The 18,982-nt window shown below is 40.6% G+C and overlaps 2 protein-coding genes across 4 annotated transcripts in view; both read left to right on the plus strand.

Annotated features, from left to right (window-relative positions):
• prag1 (PEAK1 related, kinase-activating pseudokinase 1) overlaps positions 1 to 9,658 on the plus strand; it is a 37,098-nt gene extending 27,440 nt beyond the window's left edge. For all 3 annotated transcript variants that reach the window (XM_084136780.1, XM_084136779.1, XM_084136778.1), the window contains 2 exons: positions 2,366 to 2,967; positions 5,802 to 9,658. In XM_084136780.1, coding sequence (XP_083992906.1) covers positions 2,366 to 2,967; positions 5,802 to 6,836 — 1,637 coding nt within the window. In that variant the 3' untranslated portion in view covers positions 6,837 to 9,658. The remainder of the gene's footprint in view (positions 1 to 2,365; positions 2,968 to 5,801) is intronic.
• Positions 9,659 to 12,855: 3,197 nt separating this feature from the next.
• Positions 12,856 to 18,294, plus strand: oaz1b (ornithine decarboxylase antizyme 1b). Its single transcript, XM_084136782.1, is given in 6 exon segments — positions 12,856 to 13,060; positions 15,247 to 15,298; positions 15,300 to 15,386; positions 15,934 to 16,106; positions 17,019 to 17,104; positions 17,504 to 18,294. Coding segments are annotated over 6 exon segments (657 nt in total). The 5' UTR covers positions 12,856 to 12,932; the 3' UTR covers positions 17,635 to 18,294.
• The last annotated feature ends 688 nt before the right edge of the window (positions 18,295 to 18,982 follow it).

Genomic DNA, 18,982 nt, shown 5'->3' on the forward strand with positions numbered 1-18,982 from the left:
TAGCATCACCCTAGCAACCACCTCAAGTACCCTAGAAACCACATAGCAACACCCTAGCAACCACCCAGAATACCCTAACAACCGCATAGCATCAGTCAAGTCATCTTCATTTATATAGTGCTTTTAACAATGTAGATTGTTCCAAAGCGGCTTTACAGAGATACAAGGATAGTTTAAAGTAACAGAGATTGTTTTGGCTTTATAGCAGTTCTTGAATAAAGTTATTTTCCAGCTAAAGTTAATTTGATTGATTCACTTCCGTCGCAACGATCATTAGTTATTAACTTAGGGGCCGCTAACACGACACCGTTTTAACAGGAAACTACACAGACTTTAAACGCGAAACCTGTGAGAACGCATCACCCTAGCAACCACCTCAAGTACCCTAGCAACTGCATAGCAACCACATAGCAACATCCTAGCAACCACCCAGAATACCCCAGCAACCGCATAGCATCCCCCTAGCAAGCACCTCAAGTACCCTAACAACACCCTAGCCAGCTACCCGAATACCATAGTGACCGTTTAGCAACACCCTAGCAACCACCCAGAATACCCCAGCAACCGCATAGCAACAACTTAGCAACCACCCCAAGTTTTAAAACTACTGAACTAAAACTTCAAGCTTCAAGCTTTTAAAACTGCTTCAAATTTTCTGGATAGGCTTTTTAAAGCCAACTTAAAGTTTACAAAGTCTACAAACTTTTTTATCTATGTAGACAGCAGGCCGTTCGCATGAAGGTGTAAGAGTAGCAGAACTCGAGATGCTGTCAATTAACAATCTGAAGTTGGATGTTGAGATTTGCACTCGCAGACAATAGTCAAACCTGTGCTCTGAATCTGAATCTGAATCTTTGACAGATTTGAGGTGTTGCAAGTGTCGTAACTGAGGTTGTACTGCGAATGTGAATGTAAGAATAAGTGCAAATATATATTATGTTTGTGTCTGTCTTGTATTTCTGTGAATGGCACTTTACACGTGTGTGTGTGTGTGTGCTCGTCTGCAGCTTCAGATTCAGAGCACAGGTTTGGGACTATTGTCTGCGAGTGCAAATCTCAACATCCAACTTCAGATTTTACTTTGACAGGTTTTCACATCCGAGCTGTGAGTGTAAATGCTCACGTACAAGAACGAATATTTATTGTAGAAGTTCTCAACTTCACATCTTTTGCTGCTCGGAGCAGAACTGAAGTGTAAAAGCAGAATCTGCTGTCGTGAATGAAACTTCCTTTACTGAAAGTCAGCCGAGATGAAAAGGGAAATGCAGCTCCGGTCCTTCCTACTGATCCTATCGCTGCAGATCTGAACGTGTTCCCACAATGCACTGGGGCGCAGAGATAATGAAGGGATGAAGAGGGGAAATCAGGGTTTGTGTTTATCACAGGCGTCTTTCCCCACTAATCTTCCTCTGCAGGCCTTCATTAGTGTCTCTCTCTCCAGGGGACGTCACTCACTCCACAGAGAGAGAGTCGCTCGACCTCCAGAATGAGTGTGTGTGAGTGAAGTGGCTTCACTCAAACGAGAGAGAGAGAGAGAGAGAGAGAGAGAGAGAGAGAGAGAGAGAGAGAGAGAGAGAGAGAGAGAGAGAGAGAGAGAGAGAGAGAGAGAGAGAGAGAGAGAGACCTCCAGAATGAGTGTGTGTGAGTGAAGTGGCTTCACTCAAACCAGAGAGAGAGAGAGAGAGAGAGAGAGAGAGAGAGAGAGAGAGAGAGAGAGAGAGAGAGAGAGACCTCCAGAATGAGTGTGTGTGAGTGAAGTGGCTTCACTCAAACCAGAGAGAGAGAGAGAGAGACGCTGAGATGTTCTCTGTCTGTCTATCTGAAATAGAATTTTAAAAAGTATATATAATATATTTAATAATTGAGAGCTGAGATCAGGACACATGCTGGTAAATCTCTGAATTATTCATGTGTGATTCAGTGATTCAGTGATGTGTCTGTCTCTGGTCTCATGGGTCACAGAGCTTTTTTAATCAGTTTAAGATCTCGAGGCGTTTCCCTGTTAAACAGTAACCACACACACACACACACACACACACACACACACACACACACACAGACAGACATTATGTGCAGCTATTTCACTATCTGTGAGTGAGTGCGAGCGAATGTGAGAGTGTGTATGAGTGTGCGGGAGTGTGATTATTTTTTTAAATTATATATATTTTTACATAATTCAATATTTCGAATGTAATATATATTATTTTAATAGTATTTTAAATTATATTTTACATCTAATGAATTTGTTATATTATATATACATGTGTGTGTATAAAATTTGAGATTTAAAATGGTATATTCTGTATCAAAAGTATATTTAATTTTTCTGTCTGTCTCTCTCTTCTTTTCTGATCATGTGACCTAGACTCCACCCTCCGCTCCTGCCCCTCCCCATTTCCCAGCAGCCCGTTTGGCTCCGCCCCTGCGTCGCCGCAGCCCGACGCGTTTCCTAGCAACAGTCTCGGTCATCAGCTGACTCCGCCTCCGCTGCCACAGAAGAAGCTAGTAAACCGCACCACATCGGCTCCTAGCGAGTCTGGCGTCAAACCGCTAGTCCGTAGCCGCCCGCGCCTCCCCTTCAGCGGCTCCGAAACCAACGTTAGCCGCCCGTCAGCCGCGCCTCCGGCTAGTCCCGTGGACCCGCGCGCGCTGTTCTCCTCCAGCTCGTCCCCGCAGCTCAACACGCTACCGGCCGCCGGCTCCACGCTACACGCGCTGCTCAGCAACATGGACAGCCGCGAGGGCATCTACTCCAAGCTAGGCGGCCTGTACGCGGAGTCCCTGCGGCGACTGGCACTGAAGTGCGAGGAGCATTTCACCAGCAACCAGAGGAACACGCTGAGATTCGACGAGAGCAACTGGTCCCTCTTCAAACTGACCTGCAACAAGCCTAGCTGCCTGTCTGGAGACGCCGTGTACTATTCAGCCTCCTGCGCGTCAGACACGCGCAACATGTACGCCGTGAAGGTGAGAGAGTCCTGACGTCAGACAGTATTTTCTTATAAAGCACATTTGTGCTGCTGTACAAAAAAATATTACCACATTGCAATAGTCCAGTCGGGATGATATGAATATGACCGTTTCCAGATCTTTAGCTGAGAGCAGAGGTTTAGCTTAGCAACTAGATGAGTGAAGTTTGATGACAAACTTTAATGTTGGCTTGACAAAGCCTTTGAAAAAGATTTTACTGAAATAAGTCAATAAAATGTTATTAACATGTTCTAGCACATCGTTAGCATAATTCAACACATTATTAACATTTCCTAGCATGATTTAGCATTATCATATTGCTAACATGATTTAGCAAGTCGCATGCATGATTTAACACATTGCTAACATGTTTTAGCATGGTGCTATCATGTTTCTAACATGATTTAACATTGCTCGCGTGTTTAGCATTTTGCAAGCATGAGTTAGCATGTTTCTAGCATGATTTAACATTGCTGGCAGGTTTTAACATGTTGGTAGCAATGATTTAACAGGTTGTTAGTCTGTTTCTAGCTTGATTTAACGTTTCTAGAATGATTTAACATGTTTTGGCATGTTTTTAACATGATTTAGTATGTTGCTAGCGTGTTGCTAGCATGATTCAGCACATGTCTAACACATTTTAACATGCTAGCATGATTTAGCACATAGATATGATGGATGTAGGTTAAATACAGGGCTGCCAACTCTCACGCATTGAGCGCGAGACTCACGCAATTGACACTTTTCACACGCTCTCACGCACAGAAAAATTGCGGAGCAAAGAGGTACCTACTTTTAATATTAAACAAATTCTCAGCTCTTAGATTTCGTCAATTTTATTACGAAATTCAGACAAAAATACGTTTGACGCTTGTAAATGTGACGTGACAGATCGCAGAGCGCCTCAGTTCAAGTGCACGTGAACCGATCATCTGTTACTTTTTTATTTAAAGATGCAGTACAACTTACCGAAAGTATACATAATATCGACCAATCAATGTTTTTCAACCACGGAAAGAGGCCAGTATAACAGCAGGAGAACAATTATGTCACATAACGTTACATTTACCTCAGGAAAGCCATTTAATGACCATAGCATGTTAATTGAATAGAAAAAATAGCTAGAGAGGAGATTTTGCTGAGCACTATATTACATATTTATTATATTTTTACTTATGTCATTAAATAATTGTTATTATAACAAAAACTGCATTATATTTAATTACATTTATTTTAACCTTTAATAATACCAGCAGATTGGGCCCTCTATGTTTACAGCATTAGGTGAGATTATTTTTTTAAATAAAATTTAAAATAAACATGTATCCAAAATAGTCAATATTGAATCAAAATCGGAATCAAATCACAAGAATGGAATTGAAATCTTGAAATTTTTGTCAAGCAATAATAAAAACTGTATCCTACCAGTCATTGTACAATGTAAACATTGTAACATGTTGTCACTAAACTTCATAAAATTCTATTTAACCCTCTAACCCCCTAAAAAAAAAATCTCACTCCAAGCTAAACTCAAAAGTTGGCAGCCCTGTAAATACTGTGGTAGATCTTTCCCCTACGCACATGACTTAGGTTGAACCGAGTGTCCTTGACACCTGAGAATATTATACTCTCCGTTGAGTTGCCTCTAAACGCGCGGGTTGACGCCTAAGCGTAGCTATTCTACATGAAACATTACATAATTTCCCTACAATTTGATTGGTTCTTCATATGCAAACCCTTCTGTTACTAGGTAGGAAACTTAGATCTCAAATCATTAGAAAAAATAGAAAAGGGTTAGAAGTTCATCTGATTACTCAATATGTCATGAGACTGTTCTAGACAGTATATTTTTGATACCGTCTAGCCAGCATCTCAGACTTCTCCACTGGTTTCGACACAATCTTCAGAGTAAATTTTGTTCAAGTGTTGAAGAGTAGTAAAAGAGAAGTAAGATTAGATGTTAGAGTTATGATTAGTTTGATATACAGTTTACTATTTTATTCATTAAAAAATCCCTCACAATACTCATGTCTGAAAGATTTGACCCCCTCAATGACTTGGGATTGTCCATGGGATTTTCCGTAGTTTTGATCATCCGGTTAACGAAAATAATTCCAGAAATTTGGCATCAGAAGAAGAATAAGCTTAAATAGTAGATCGGTATATTGGCTTTGTCAAGCCAACATAATTACGCTAAAGTTTCTTGAGGAACACAAAAGCATTGAAATATATTTTTTCCTCCCATATTTTTGATCAAATAAACACAGCCTCTGTGAGCAGATCGACGCTTTTAGAATGTTGCTAGCGTGTTAACATGATTCAGCAAATTTTAACATGTTTCTAGCATAGCATGATTTAGCACATTGCTAGCATGTTTCTAGCATGGTTTAGCACATTACTAACACATTATAACATGTTTCTAGCATGTTTCAGCAAGTTTTAGCATGTTTCTTGCATGATTTAGTGCATCTAGCGTGATGCTAACATGATTCAGCACATTGCTTAAACATTTTAACAAGTTGGCATGATTTATCACATTGCTAGCATGTTTAAGCACGTTTTTAGCATAATTTAGACTTTTTTTGACATTACTAATACATTTTAACATGTTTCTACTATGATTTAGTATGTTGCTAGCGTGTTGCTAGCATTATTCAGCACATTTTACCATGCTAGCATGATTTAGCACATTGATATGGTGTACATTTCCTCCCATATATTTGATCAAATAAACGCAGCCTCGTGAGCAGAACTGTGTTACTCTTTTAGCATTTTACGATTTAATCTTCGTGATATCTGACGATGATAACGTCTCCTCTCTGTGTTTGCAGATCTGTAAAGGCGAGTCGGCGGACAGCAGACAGGCTCATCTGTACGGTCTGTCGGTGCAGCAGAGCGTCCCGCCTCACTTCAGCCTTCAGCAGGACTGCGGTCACTTCCTAGCTTGCGTCCCGCGTAGCATGCTACCTAGCGATGAGCGCGCGGCGGGGCCATCCGAGCAGGAGCGTGTGGTGGTGATCACGCGCGAGGTTCCTCACCAAACCGTGGCGGATTTCGTGCGGGAGTGGGAGTCGTTCCACCGCGCGCAGCCGGAGGTGTACGAGCGCCGCGTGTGTTTCTTGCTACTACAGCTGTGCACCGCGCTGGAGCATCTCAAAGCGCACGGCGTCACGCACCGCGACGTCTGCATGGAGAACCTTCTGCTAGTTACACACCGCCGCGCCGACCCGCAACAGCAGAGCCTCCCACGCCTCCTCATCAGCAACTTCCGCAAATCAAAACGACGGAACGCAGATGAGGTCACGATTAGCGCGGATCCGCGTTTTAAGCGAGATCACGCGCGACTAGCGCCGGAAATCGTTTCTGCTGCACAATATCGGAAATTCGATGAATTTCAAACTGGGATTTTAATCTATGAGCTCTTGCATCGGCGGAATCCGTTCGAGGCGACGGCGGCGGCTAAGCAATACAGCTGCGAGGATTTGCCGGCGATCCCGAGCGTGTCGCTATACTCGTCCGGTTTGCAGCGGCTAGCGCACCTGCTACTGGAGCCGGACCCCGGACGCCGCATACACATCCAGGACGCTAAGCGGATCCTGCAGGCGCTGCTGTGGGGGCCGCGGCGGGAGCTACTGGAGCAGCCGTGGGTCCGCGGGAGAGTCGCGCCGCCGCAGCACGACGGGCTAATGAACTGGCTGGACGTGAAGCGAGCGCTGCTAATGATGAAGTTCGCGGAGCGCTCGCTGGAGCCGGAGAGGAACGCGGAGCTGGAGGACTGGCTGTGCTGTCAGTACTTCTCCACCGCTAACCCTAAAGCGCTGTGTCAGAGCGCGGAGCTGCTGTACAACCTGCCCTTCACACACTGAAGACCATCCCGCTAACACACATGCTAACACACACGTCGGTCCGCTCCGTGTGCATGAGATCTGATGTGTGTGTGTAAAACACTGTGTTATTCACTGGACAGATCGCCGACTGAACGCTTTTGCTTTAACATTCCACTCTTTCATTTGACCTTCTCTGATGTGGTTCATGTACAGATGGAGGGATGACAAATGATGTTCTACAGAAAAGAAGACAAAGATTTTGTATTGAGACATTTTTTTCATGAAAATTAAAAAGCAAATGTAAAATATATGTGTATGTATATGTGTGTAAGAGTGTGTGTATGTATTAGTGTGTGTGTGTGTGTGTGTGTGTGTGTGAGAGAGAGAGTATATGAGTGTGAGAGTGTATGTGTGTGAGAGTGAGAGTATGTGTTGAGAGTGTGAGACAGCATGAGAGAGTGAGAGTGAGTGAGAGTATGAGTGTGAGAGAGTGAGAGTAGGAGCGTATGAGTGTGTGAGAGAGAGTATGATAATGAGAGAGTGAGTATGAGAGTGAGTGTGAGAGTAGGAGAGTATGATAATGAGAGAGTGAGAGTATGAGAGTGAGTGTGAGAGTATGAGAGAGTGAGAGTATGAGTATGAGAGAGAGAGTGAGAGAGTATGAGAGAGAGTGAGAGTATGAGAGAGTGAGAGTATGAGTATGAGAGAGAGAGTGAGAGTATGAGAGAGTGAGAGTATGAGTATGAGAGAGAGAGTGAGAGTATGAGTATGAGAGTGAGAGAGTATGAGAGAGAGAGAGTATGAGTATGAGAGTGAGAGAGTATGAGAGTGAGAGAGTATGAGAGTGAGAGAGTATGAGAGTGAGAGAGTATGAGAGTGAGAGAGTATGAGAGTGAGAGAGTATGAGTATGAGAGTGAGAGAGTATGAGAGTGAGAGAGTATGAGAGTGAGAGAGTATGAGAGAGAGAGAGTATGAGAGAGAGAGAGTATGAGAATGAGAGTGTGAGAGTGAGAGTATGAGAGTATGATAATGAGAGTGAGAGTAGGAGAGTATGAAAATGAGAGTATGATAATGAGAGTGAGAGAGTGAGAGTATGATAATGAGAGAGAGAGTGAGAGTATGAGAGTATGATAATGAGAGTGAGAGTATGAGAGTATGATAATGAGAGTGAGAGTATGATAATGAGAGTGAGAGTATGATAATGAGAGAGAGAGTGAGAGTATGATAATGAGAGTGAGTATGAGAGTGAGAGTATGAGAGTGAGAGTAGGAGAGTATGAAAATGAGAGAGTGAGAGTGAGTGAGAGTAGGAGAGTATGAGAGAGAGAGAGAGAGTATGATAATGAGAGAGAGTGAGAGTAGGAGAGTGTGAGAGAGAGTATGAAAATGAGAGAGTGAGAGTGAGTGAGAGTAGGAGAGTATGAGAGTGAGAGAGTAGGAGAGTGAGAGAGAGAGTATGATAATGTGAGAGAGAGAGTATGATAATGTGAGAGTGAGAGCAGGAGAGTGAATGTGAGAGCGAGTATGATAATGAGAGAGTGAGAGTGAGTGAGAGTAGGAGAGTATGAGAGTGAGAGAGAGAGTATGAAAATGAGAGAGTGAGAGTGAGTGAGAGTAGGAGAGTATGAGAGTGAGAGAGAGAGAGTATGATAATGAGAGAGTGAGAGTGAGTGAGAGTATGAGAGTGAGAGAGAGAGAGTATGATAATGAGAGAGTGAGAGTAGGAGAGTGAGAGCAGGAGAGTGAGAGAGAGAGTATGATAATGAGAGAGTGAGAGTAGGAGAGTGAGAGCAGGAGAGTGAATGTGAGAGCGAGTATGATAATGAGAGTGAGAGAGAGTGTGAGAGTATGACTGTGAGTGTGTGTGTGTGAGAGAGAGATTTTCTTTGCATGATTAGTCCAAATTAATGTGATGCAAAATAATCACATTCTCTTCAATAATGACAATCATCTTGTTTGGACGCAGTAATCATTTTTTGGTATTTGTTTATTTATTAAAACCAGCATGAAAAAGAAATGCAACATGAGGATGTGTGTTTAACTCTTTATTAAAATGTTTAATTGCCATGAAAATAATGTCAGTGAAATCTTAAAGACTTTGTTTTCTTCATGTAGAAACTCATTTCTGCTCAGTTACAGAGTTTCTTCTCTGACTCAGCGGCTGGCGGAAGAGTTTGGCTTTTTTTCTGGTTCTTTTAAAGTTTCTCTGCAGCTTTGAGGGGTTTCTGGGTACACGTGACCCTTGACCTGTGTCTGACGGGTTTGTGTTTGAGACGGAGAAACACAACAGGAATCAAAGCTCTCAGTGGGATTATACACGCGTCCTCGTAAAAACGACTGTAAAATTCCAGAACATCGTAAAAAAAGAATGTACAATCTCGTCTTCCTGCCGGTCAGAGGCGCGTGAGGCTTCGATTACACTTCCTGTTTGAAGAGACGCCACTTCCTGTTTGAAGAGACGCTAGTTCCTGTGCAATATTTCCAGCTGGACACGTCAAAAATAAATGTCTTCTTCATGTTAATTGTTGGTTTATTTCGAGTGCCTTTTTGTCGTTTATATTTTCAGTCCGATTGTAAGCGTTTCAAGCTGAACGGATGAAACTGTGAGTCTGGAATTTCACATGAAACCGATTTTATTTGTATATTTATCTTGTGAAGCGGGTCTTAACAGCTGGATTAAATCACACGCGGTGTGTTTATATGTTTATAACCCTCATATTGTTTTTATTTCTGATTTTATTGACTCTAAACGCCGCGTTCTTCTGTCTTCTGGGAAAGAGTCTCTGGATATAAACGTCCTGTATTAATAAACTGTCGAAGACAAATGCATCATACAATAAAGTGTCAAATATTTTCACATATTACTGATTTGCTTTTTTGTCAGTGAATTAGTAAATAACCTGGTTATTTTGAGTTGAAAATTATGTAAATTCATTGAGTTGAATGTGTGATTTGATGGATTTGAAACCCGGTCAAAGTACATGGAGAAGAATGACGAGATTCATATTCATAACATAAAATCATGTTCAAAGTCCAAGAGAAGCTTTGATCCTCAGAGTCTCTGTTTCACCAGCAGGAGGAGAATCCTGAAATCTGCCCAGTGACACAAACACACACACACTCACTCACTCTCACACACAGACACACACACACACACACACACACTCTCACTCACTCACTCTCACACTCTCTCTCTCACACACACACACACACACACACTCTCTCTCTCTCTCTCTCTCTCTCTCTCTCTCTCTCACACACACTCGTCTGGAGCCTCACGGCATGAAGCACATTCCTGACATACAAGAAAAAATCATGCCATAGGACATAAAAACATGACATTTTAAATTATGACTTTTAAATCATAATTTCATCTTTTTGTCATCATTTTTAGTTTTTGTCAATTTCGACTCATAATTTCAACTTTTTTTGTCATAATTAAAAAAAATGTATGCAATAATTTCGTCTTTGCATGTCATAATTTTGACTTTTTAAGTCATAATTTTTAACAATTTAAGGATTTGTTTTTATTTTTTAGTAATAATTTTGACTTTGGGGCTTTTTATGTCATGGTTTGGACTTTTTTTCTCAATTTCAACTTTTTAAGTAATAATTTTGACTTTGTATGTCAATTTCAATTTAAGTAATAGATGTTTACTCATAATTTCAACTTTTTGTCATAATATTCATAATTTATGTCATAATTTCTACTTTTTATGTCATAATTTAACATTTTTATGCAATAATTTCGACTTTTTAAGTAATAATTTTGAATTTATGTCAATTTCTATTTAAGTAATAAATGTTTACTCATAATTTCAACTTTTTGTCATAATATTCATAATTTATGTCATAATTTTGACTTTTTAAGTAATAATTTTGACTTTTTATATAAAACATTTGGACTTTTTTATATACTTTTGACTTTTTATGTCACAATTTAATTTTATTTTTATGCACTAATTTTGACTTTTTAAGTAATAATTTAAACTTTCGGTTATAAATGTGACCTTTTCACTTAGTATGTCATAATTTCCGGTTCTTGTGTCATAATTTTTACTGTCATAATTTTATGTCATAATTATGACTGATTGATTTTAGCATGATTTTTTCCTCATGTGGCGGAAATGGGCTTCAATGTGCATTTAATCAAATTGCTTAGAATCAGGATAAATCTGTGAAAACAATTAAATGTATTCAGGTTAAAGTATGAACATGATTAAAATATGGCTAGAGATACACAACAGTAAAACAGTATAAAATTCCACACCGTATCTGAACAACAAAATATATTGTTGTTTATTCAGCAAAAGGCCAGATATGAGACTTCTGTGCTGACATTAATCATGATGTCTGTCTGTTGTTTGGGAAGTTTAAGTCAGATTTACTGGAACTACAGTAGCGTGTCTATGCAAGCGGCATAAACCAATTATAGAATGAAATCACCTATTAACAATAACGTCTGCTCTTTTCTCGCAGTGCTCGTGCTGTTTGATGTCTGAACATGTACAGCATGTCTAGTGCAGTTTCTGATGTTAGTTTGATCATCGCATCTCTGTGAGAGAACAGCTCCGTGTATTGGACAACAGCGACACCCAGTGGCCGCTTACAGACACTGCAGCCTGTTACTAAACTGAGCATGCGCAGTGTGCAACGTCATGATCACAGTTTACAAACAATCCCACACTGAATGAATAAATAATTCTAAAATAAATTTGAAATATATAAAAATAGTACATAAATAATGATGTATAGCTGAGACAAAAAGCTGTATCACACCGATCTGATCTGATCTGATGACTACTGTAACCTCAGGATAAAGATGAGACAGACTAACATTAGCGTAGATGCCATTCTTCTTACGATGTAACAACCCAATGTATGCAGCATTTGAGTCAGTGGATGGATGGCATGAGCGACTGGTTTAATGCTTTATGACCTCAGTAAACACAGTAACAGTAAATGCGTGGTGAGTTACTACAGTCTCGTAGATAAGAGTGTTCAGCAATAAAACTCTCATCTCGTCATCTGTCTGCATGTGCAGATGTGGAGATGTGCAGATGTGCAGTTGTGCAGATGTGGAGATTGTGAGCTAAGTGACTGTAGTGATGGTAGAAAATACAATACAGGCAAGTTACACCTCTTGACCTTTAAACCCTAAACCAGAGGATTTGACTCAAGTGGAGCATTTACTGTACGCTGCTGTAGAAGCCAATAGCACATGACTTAATAACAGGAAAAAATAACTTTACCATCTTCCATGTCGAAAAAACAAAGTTTCATATACACACACAATAACATGCTATTCATGTTCTCATGCACATAAATAAGGTGTGAAAACATCATCACACACACAGACTCAAAAGCAAAACAGCATTTGCTTCCTCTCAGTAATTTTCAAATATTTATATGTCCTGCTAATGCCAAATATCTTATGATACCAGTGTAAAGTGGCCTACATTATTTTAAATATATCTAGTCAGTGACAGAGTGCATATTCGTCTAAAAGTAATGTATTTCCAGCTTCAGAATCATGAATATTGTTATTCTGGTGTCTCTATTGTCCTGCTTTGGGTTTCCAGCACCAAGTCCAAGACTATTCATTATTTACACATACGATGTATTATCAAATTTAGCATTTTAATCAACAGTAGCCTACACTTTTTGTAAACCTTTTCATATGTATATATATGAGAGACAATAGCATGTCATGTTCTCAAATGCACATAAACAAGGTGTGAAAACATCTTCACAACTCACACACGCCTCAGTCAACAGACTCGAAGGCAAAACAGCATTTGCTTCCTCTCAGTAATTTTCCACTCTCTGAACAAACGAGGAGACCGAGCGCACTATAGCGAAGGCGTGACTCATGCATATTAATCACGCCAGCAGACGTTCGCTCATCCGATTGGCTGAAAGCGCTCCCTGTTGAATATTAAGTACCCACGTGACCGGACGCTCGAAGCCTGTTGCGTAAGGGCCGCGATGACGAGATGATGAATATTCATGAGCACAGCCTTCGCCATAGTAGCGCTGCGCGTGCTTTAATGCGCATCTCCTCCTCCGGGTCTTCACTTACTCGCTGACCGCAGAAGAGCGCACACAGGCCGGCGTGAACTCTCCCGAGGCCGGATGGTAAAATCCAACCTCCAGCGGATCCTAAACAGTCATTGCTTTGCCCGTGAGAAAGAAGGAAAGAAACAGTGTGAAATCAGCATCATGGAGGCGCTCAGTAACAGTATTAATGACATGATGGGCAGGTGAGAGAGAGAGACTTCTACCCCGCTAACAGCCCGTTTACTCACATTTTACTGCTTAAAAATCTCCATATGACAATATAAAGTCATTATAATAAGGGGCTGTTGACTTAATTGTGCGGTTTAATGGGGGTTTAGTGGGAATTATTTCCTCACAGGGGCCTGAAGGGCTAATGCTAATGCTAGCAGATGGTTTTTTTTTAGTGACGCTATAAACCGTTCTGGTCATCTAACACACACTGAAGTACATCTGTAAAGTTTTAAAAGTGTTGGAAACCCATCATCATGTCACGTTAAGATGATAAACTGAAATCTGAATTAAGGAAATGTGGCCTAAATAAAAAGTATCCCTTTAAATTCTCGGTCACACGCCTGACTGGTGTCGTAATATCGCATATTAAGCGATAAACGCTTGTATTTTCACAGCTCGGTGAATTATGAACGCACTTATCGTGTCAGTTTCGATGTAAGGTATTTTTGTTTTGAGATTTGACGTCGAAGGCCTCGCTCTTTACACGCACGTCACGTCGACGTCATGACGTCACCGGGCTCGGGCCTTTGATCGCGCCGACGAGTGTTTTTTTGTTGGTTATATTTTATTTGTCCGGATTGTACATCGAAATGAGTTTCTGTGATGTGTATGATCGCGTTGATTTTTATTTATTTAAATCTGATGTATAAAAAAAAGCATGCATCATATAAAAACAGTTATGAAACTATCGTTTATAAACAATTTTGACACAATAACGCGAGAGGGAAATCATTCGCTTATGACCGGAAGTAATATAATTTATTGTGCAGCAGACGTCGCTGTTGCATAATCGATCTTTTATGACTTTATTACCCATATTTCTGTGCTTTGACTGCACGTGACGTCACGTTTTAAAAGATCAGGTTATTAGAGATGAGCAGCAGTGTCTCCTTTATGTGGGATAAAGCATGGACAATTATTAATGTTTCATCCGATAAAATACTGCATAGGATTTATCCAGTTATGCATGTTTTGGAAATATTTAAGCTGAACATTTCAGATAATTCTGTGGACCAGAAACTACAACATTAGCATTTTTTAATTGTATTTGCAGGATTTAGAAACCTATGAACAATAAAACTGGAGTGTATAATAGAAATTTGTGTATTTCATTGGTTTTGTTTATTTTCAGAACATTTTGGAAAGTGAAGAACGATGCAATTATTTATTTTATTAGAAAAATGTTCACATACGTTTTTAGAGCACACCTGAAAATATAAAAGTTAAAACTTCGAAAATACATTTTTACAGTGTGTCTGAAATAATAAAATTGGTTAGAAAGCACTAAAATTACTGAAGTAAATGAAAGCTAAATAGAAATATAGTAAGTACTTGTTCTGGCAGCTAATGCCGCTAATAAATGGTATATCGCATAAAGAAACGCAAAGATGCACATAATTATAAAAATATGTGCCTTTTTAAGAAGACATGCATATAAACTACGATGGAAAGACAATCACAGAATAAATCAACACACGTCACGTGACCGCGATGGAGAGCACAACTGGAGGAGCGAAGGCCTAACTCTAGTGAAGTCCGTGTCATATCGTTTCAGAATACAGTGTAGATGGACCGAATATTCTTCAGTTTTATGCAAAAACAGAAAAAGACCAATAGAATATCAGATCTCTGTCATGTGGCCAAAAATAAATGCAAAAAAACCGAAGCTTTTCTGCATAGTTGTGTTTGACACATGAACACCGTGACGATGACGCGGCGTAACCTGGAAGCGTGTCCCCCATTCGAGGGGTCACCGGACGCACTGTTATATGGTGTGTGTGTATCAGTGTGTGGACCGTGAAGAAAACACACACACTCCTCCTTTGGCCTAAACACTCTCAATAATCAGGCCGTCTGGATCCTCTGAGCACTGTGATGTCATAATGCTCATGCTCCGCCCACGGCCGCTGACGGACTGTCCCGTATTAGCATATCTCCTGTATTAGCATAGATTAAAGAGACATGCGCTGGGTCTCTGTGAACAGAGCTGTTCTTGAGGAGGTAAAGGGAGTTTAACCAAAGTATATTACATGAACACCCTAAAGAATCACAGCACCTTGTGGAGAAGGGCGTCCGATGACCCCTTTAAGTCCTTGAGTTTGAGGGTAACCGAGGTGTGGGTAGCAGATCTGATGTGTGTGTGTGTGTGTTTCCGCAGTGTGTCCGTGTGCTGTAGTAGTTCCACTGGTCCAGGGCCTCTGTGGTGTTCCTGATGCCCCTCACCCACCTCTGAAGATCCCAGGTGGGCGAGGGAACGGGGCACGGGATCACACACCCGCAGCTCAGCAGCTGTACTCGGTGAGAGCGCACGTCACATGACCCCACGTCACATGACCCCACGTCACATGACCCCACGTCACATGACCCCACGTCACATGACCCCACGTCACATGACCACTGATCCACTGCTTTAAAGGGTTAATTCACCCAAAAAATGAACATTAGCCCATGGTTTACTCTCCCTCAAGTCCTCCTGGGTGTGTGTGACACTCGTCAGACGAACAGAGTTATAGTAAAACACATCCGGCTCTTCCCAGCTTTATGATGGCAGTGAATGGAGGATGAGATTTTGAAGCCCAATAAAGTGCATCCCTCCATCATAAAAGAGGTCGACGCGTGCAAAAACTTCGGACTCTCGCACAAGTCGACTTGTCATTATTTTAGTCGCTAAGTTTTAAACATGGATATTTTTCTCCTAACCCTGGAGGCGAGTGGATGATTATGATGGAGGGATGCACTTATTGGGCTTCAAATCCAAGTGACCGTTCCCTGCCGTTATAAAGCCGGAAGAGCCGGTGCGGAGGCCGATGGCTACTGAAGCTCACGCCTGTTCTCTGGTCCTCAGGACAGGAAGTTGACTGTGACTGAAGAGCCGGCTGTGAGCGGGCGTCCCAGAATCCTTCACTTCCAGAGCCGGCCCACCGTGTCCCGGATCATCCAATGGGAGGCGGTGCTTCAGGGAGACGGCCTGTTCGTGGAGATTCCCTGCGACGCTTTCCCTGAGGGCAGCAAGGAGAGGTGACCCTAGCAACCGCACTCAGCCCCATAGCAACGGCTCGATGATGCGGCAGAGGGGAAGTGTAGGAGCGAAGGATGAAAACTACTAGATTCAAATAACAAATCGTATAAAAAGTAGATTTAAATTAATGCAATTATCACATTCTAAATATATTGAAAACAAAATGTTGTTAAAATTATAAAAAAAATTAATAAAATATTATTTTAAAATAATATAAAATGATTGAATTTAGATTATTAATCAATATAAATTATATAATTTTTTTTTAAATGTATATTTAAATACATTTGAAATTATTAAATATATTGAATAAAGTAATTATTCAAATAAAAATAAGTAAATAATAAAAAAATTGGTTATAAATAAATAAAAGTGATGCAAATTGGATTAAAATAATGGACGAAATTTGTTTTAAAACTAATAATGAATTTAAATAAATAACAATTTGATTAAAATAAATTATGGAAAAATAATTCAAACAAATATAAAAATATTGAATATAAAATTATTTAAATAAAAATAAGATGTGTAAATAAAAAATTAACAAAATATTTAAAAAAGAAAGAAATAATTAGATTAAATAAATGACTTAAATAATAAAAAGATGTATAAATTCAATAAATAACAAAATTAGATTATACATTTATAAATGGGAAAGTAAATACAAATTACATTTATAAATAAATGAAATTGTTTATAGCAAATTATAAAAATAATAAATAAAATAGTTTATAAAAAATAATAAAAAATGGATTGAAATAATAAAAATTGGATTAAAAAAATAAATAAATAAACTCAGTATAACAAAAAAATTTCCCAAAAAATGTTTCCACATAATTTTTTTCACAGTATATGTCATTCCGAGCGTGTCGGATGTAGTTTGATGGTGTGTGTGTGTGTGTGTGTTTCAGCTTCATCTCTCTGCTGGAGTTCGCTGAAGAGCATCTGAAGGTTCTCAGTGTGTTCGTCTGCTTTTATAAGAACCGGGACGACCGTGGTACGTGTGTGTGTGTTTGTTTGTTTGTCTGCTTTTATAAGAACCGGGACGACCGTGGTACGTGTGTGTGTGTGTGTGTGTGTGTGTGTTTGTTTGTTTGTCTGCTTTTATAAGAACCGGGACGACCGTGGTACGTGTGTGTGTGTTTGTTTGTTTGTTTGTCTGCTTTTATAAGAACCGGGACGACTGTTGTGTGTGTGTTCGTTCTGTTCTGATGTTCTGACCTGTGTGTGTGTGTGTGTGTGTGTGTGTGTGTTCTGTTCTGACCTGTGTGTGTTCTGTTCTGACCTGTGTGTGTTCTGTTCTGACCTGTGTGTGTTCTGTTCTGACCTGTGTGTGTGTTTTCTGACCTGTGTGTGTTCTGTTCTGACCTGTGTGTGTGTGTGTGTGTGTCCGCAGTGAAACTGGTGCGTACGTTCAGCTTCCTGGGCTTTGAGATGGTGAAACCGGGCCAGGCCTCAGTCCCCGCGCGACCCGACGTGCTCTTCATGGCCTACAGCTTCGACAGGGACTCCTCGGATGAAGACTAGCGTCTGCTCTTCATCACACACTCCCTCTGCAGCCTGTAAACACACACACACACCGTTTGCAGGCTTCAGAGGGAACGAGTGATCGCTCTCGTGATGATGATGATGATGTCGTGTTTGATCTCTGCCCTCCTCAGTTTAACTTGTGCTTTTTGTTTATACATTTTCTGGAATGTACACACACACACACACACACACACACACACACACACACAAGGTCATTTATAGGTTTTTGGGTACGTTTTGAGTTTGATTGGATATTATTCACTTGTTTAGTATGCCTATGAAGTCTTGCTCTTCTGTGATGTTTATGGTTTATAGTTTTATTGTTTTGTTTTTTACCTCAGAATGTCGTTTTGTAGTTTTTCGACCGTCGGTGAACGTCGAGCTCTTTGAATGTGGTGTGTGTGTGTGTGTGTGTTAACGCAACGACACGACTGGTACAAACCCCTGACGGAGAACCGACTCGATCATCCAAAGCTCTCGTATCTCGCCGGCTTCTCTTTATTCTGTATATGAGGAGTGTGTTCATGCTTGTGTCTGTGTTGGCTGTGCTGTTACTCGCATTCCCTCTCCATGGTTTATTTTCACGTTGTTTGACCTTTCACCTCTGTAGTGGTACATATACTGCTTCTGTGATAATAAAACCCTTATTTAAAGACAGACCCGCGTCGTGTGCTTTATCAGATGACGCGCATCAGTTCAGTCTGAGATTGCATAACTAAAGCTTGTCATAGTGTTAATGCAATTATGATCACACATATAATGGCATTTGAAGTGGCTGTGAACAACAGTGCTGTGATTTACACCGGATTGACTGATGTTGAGCGTCAGTGAAGTGTGTCCAGCAGGGGTCGCCACAGGCCTTATGATCAGATATCAGGAGACAGACCAACACACACCCTTCCCCTGATCCTGCAGCTCTAGGAGATCAATGCTGTGAGTGTGAGAGAGCGTGTGTGTAAGATAGAGAGTGAGAGAGTGTGTGAGAGAGATAGAGACCGAGAGAGAGAGTGTGTGTGTGTGTGTGTGTGACAGAGAGAGAGAGAGTGTGTGAGACAGAGTGTGTGTGTGACCTGTAGGTTTGACTGTTCACCATTTCTTTTAATCACTCTTAATGTTTGCAGTTTCTCTTAAACCTGTGACTCGATGATAAACTGAAGGACAAATGTAGAAATCTGTCTATTAATATGAGCTCATGAAATATGAGCATTAATAACAACAACAATTTGAAAAATGGTTTTAGATGAAAACACACTCACACATACTCCTCACACACACACACTCACACACTCATTCACTCACACTGAAACACAATCACAAACTGACTCCGTCACACACACACTCTCAT

The sequence above is a fragment of the Abramis brama genome, assembly GCF_963993115.1.
Source record: "Abramis brama genome assembly, chromosome: 15".
In the NCBI taxonomy this organism is placed as follows: domain Eukaryota; kingdom Metazoa; phylum Chordata; class Actinopteri; order Cypriniformes; family Leuciscidae; genus Abramis; species Abramis brama.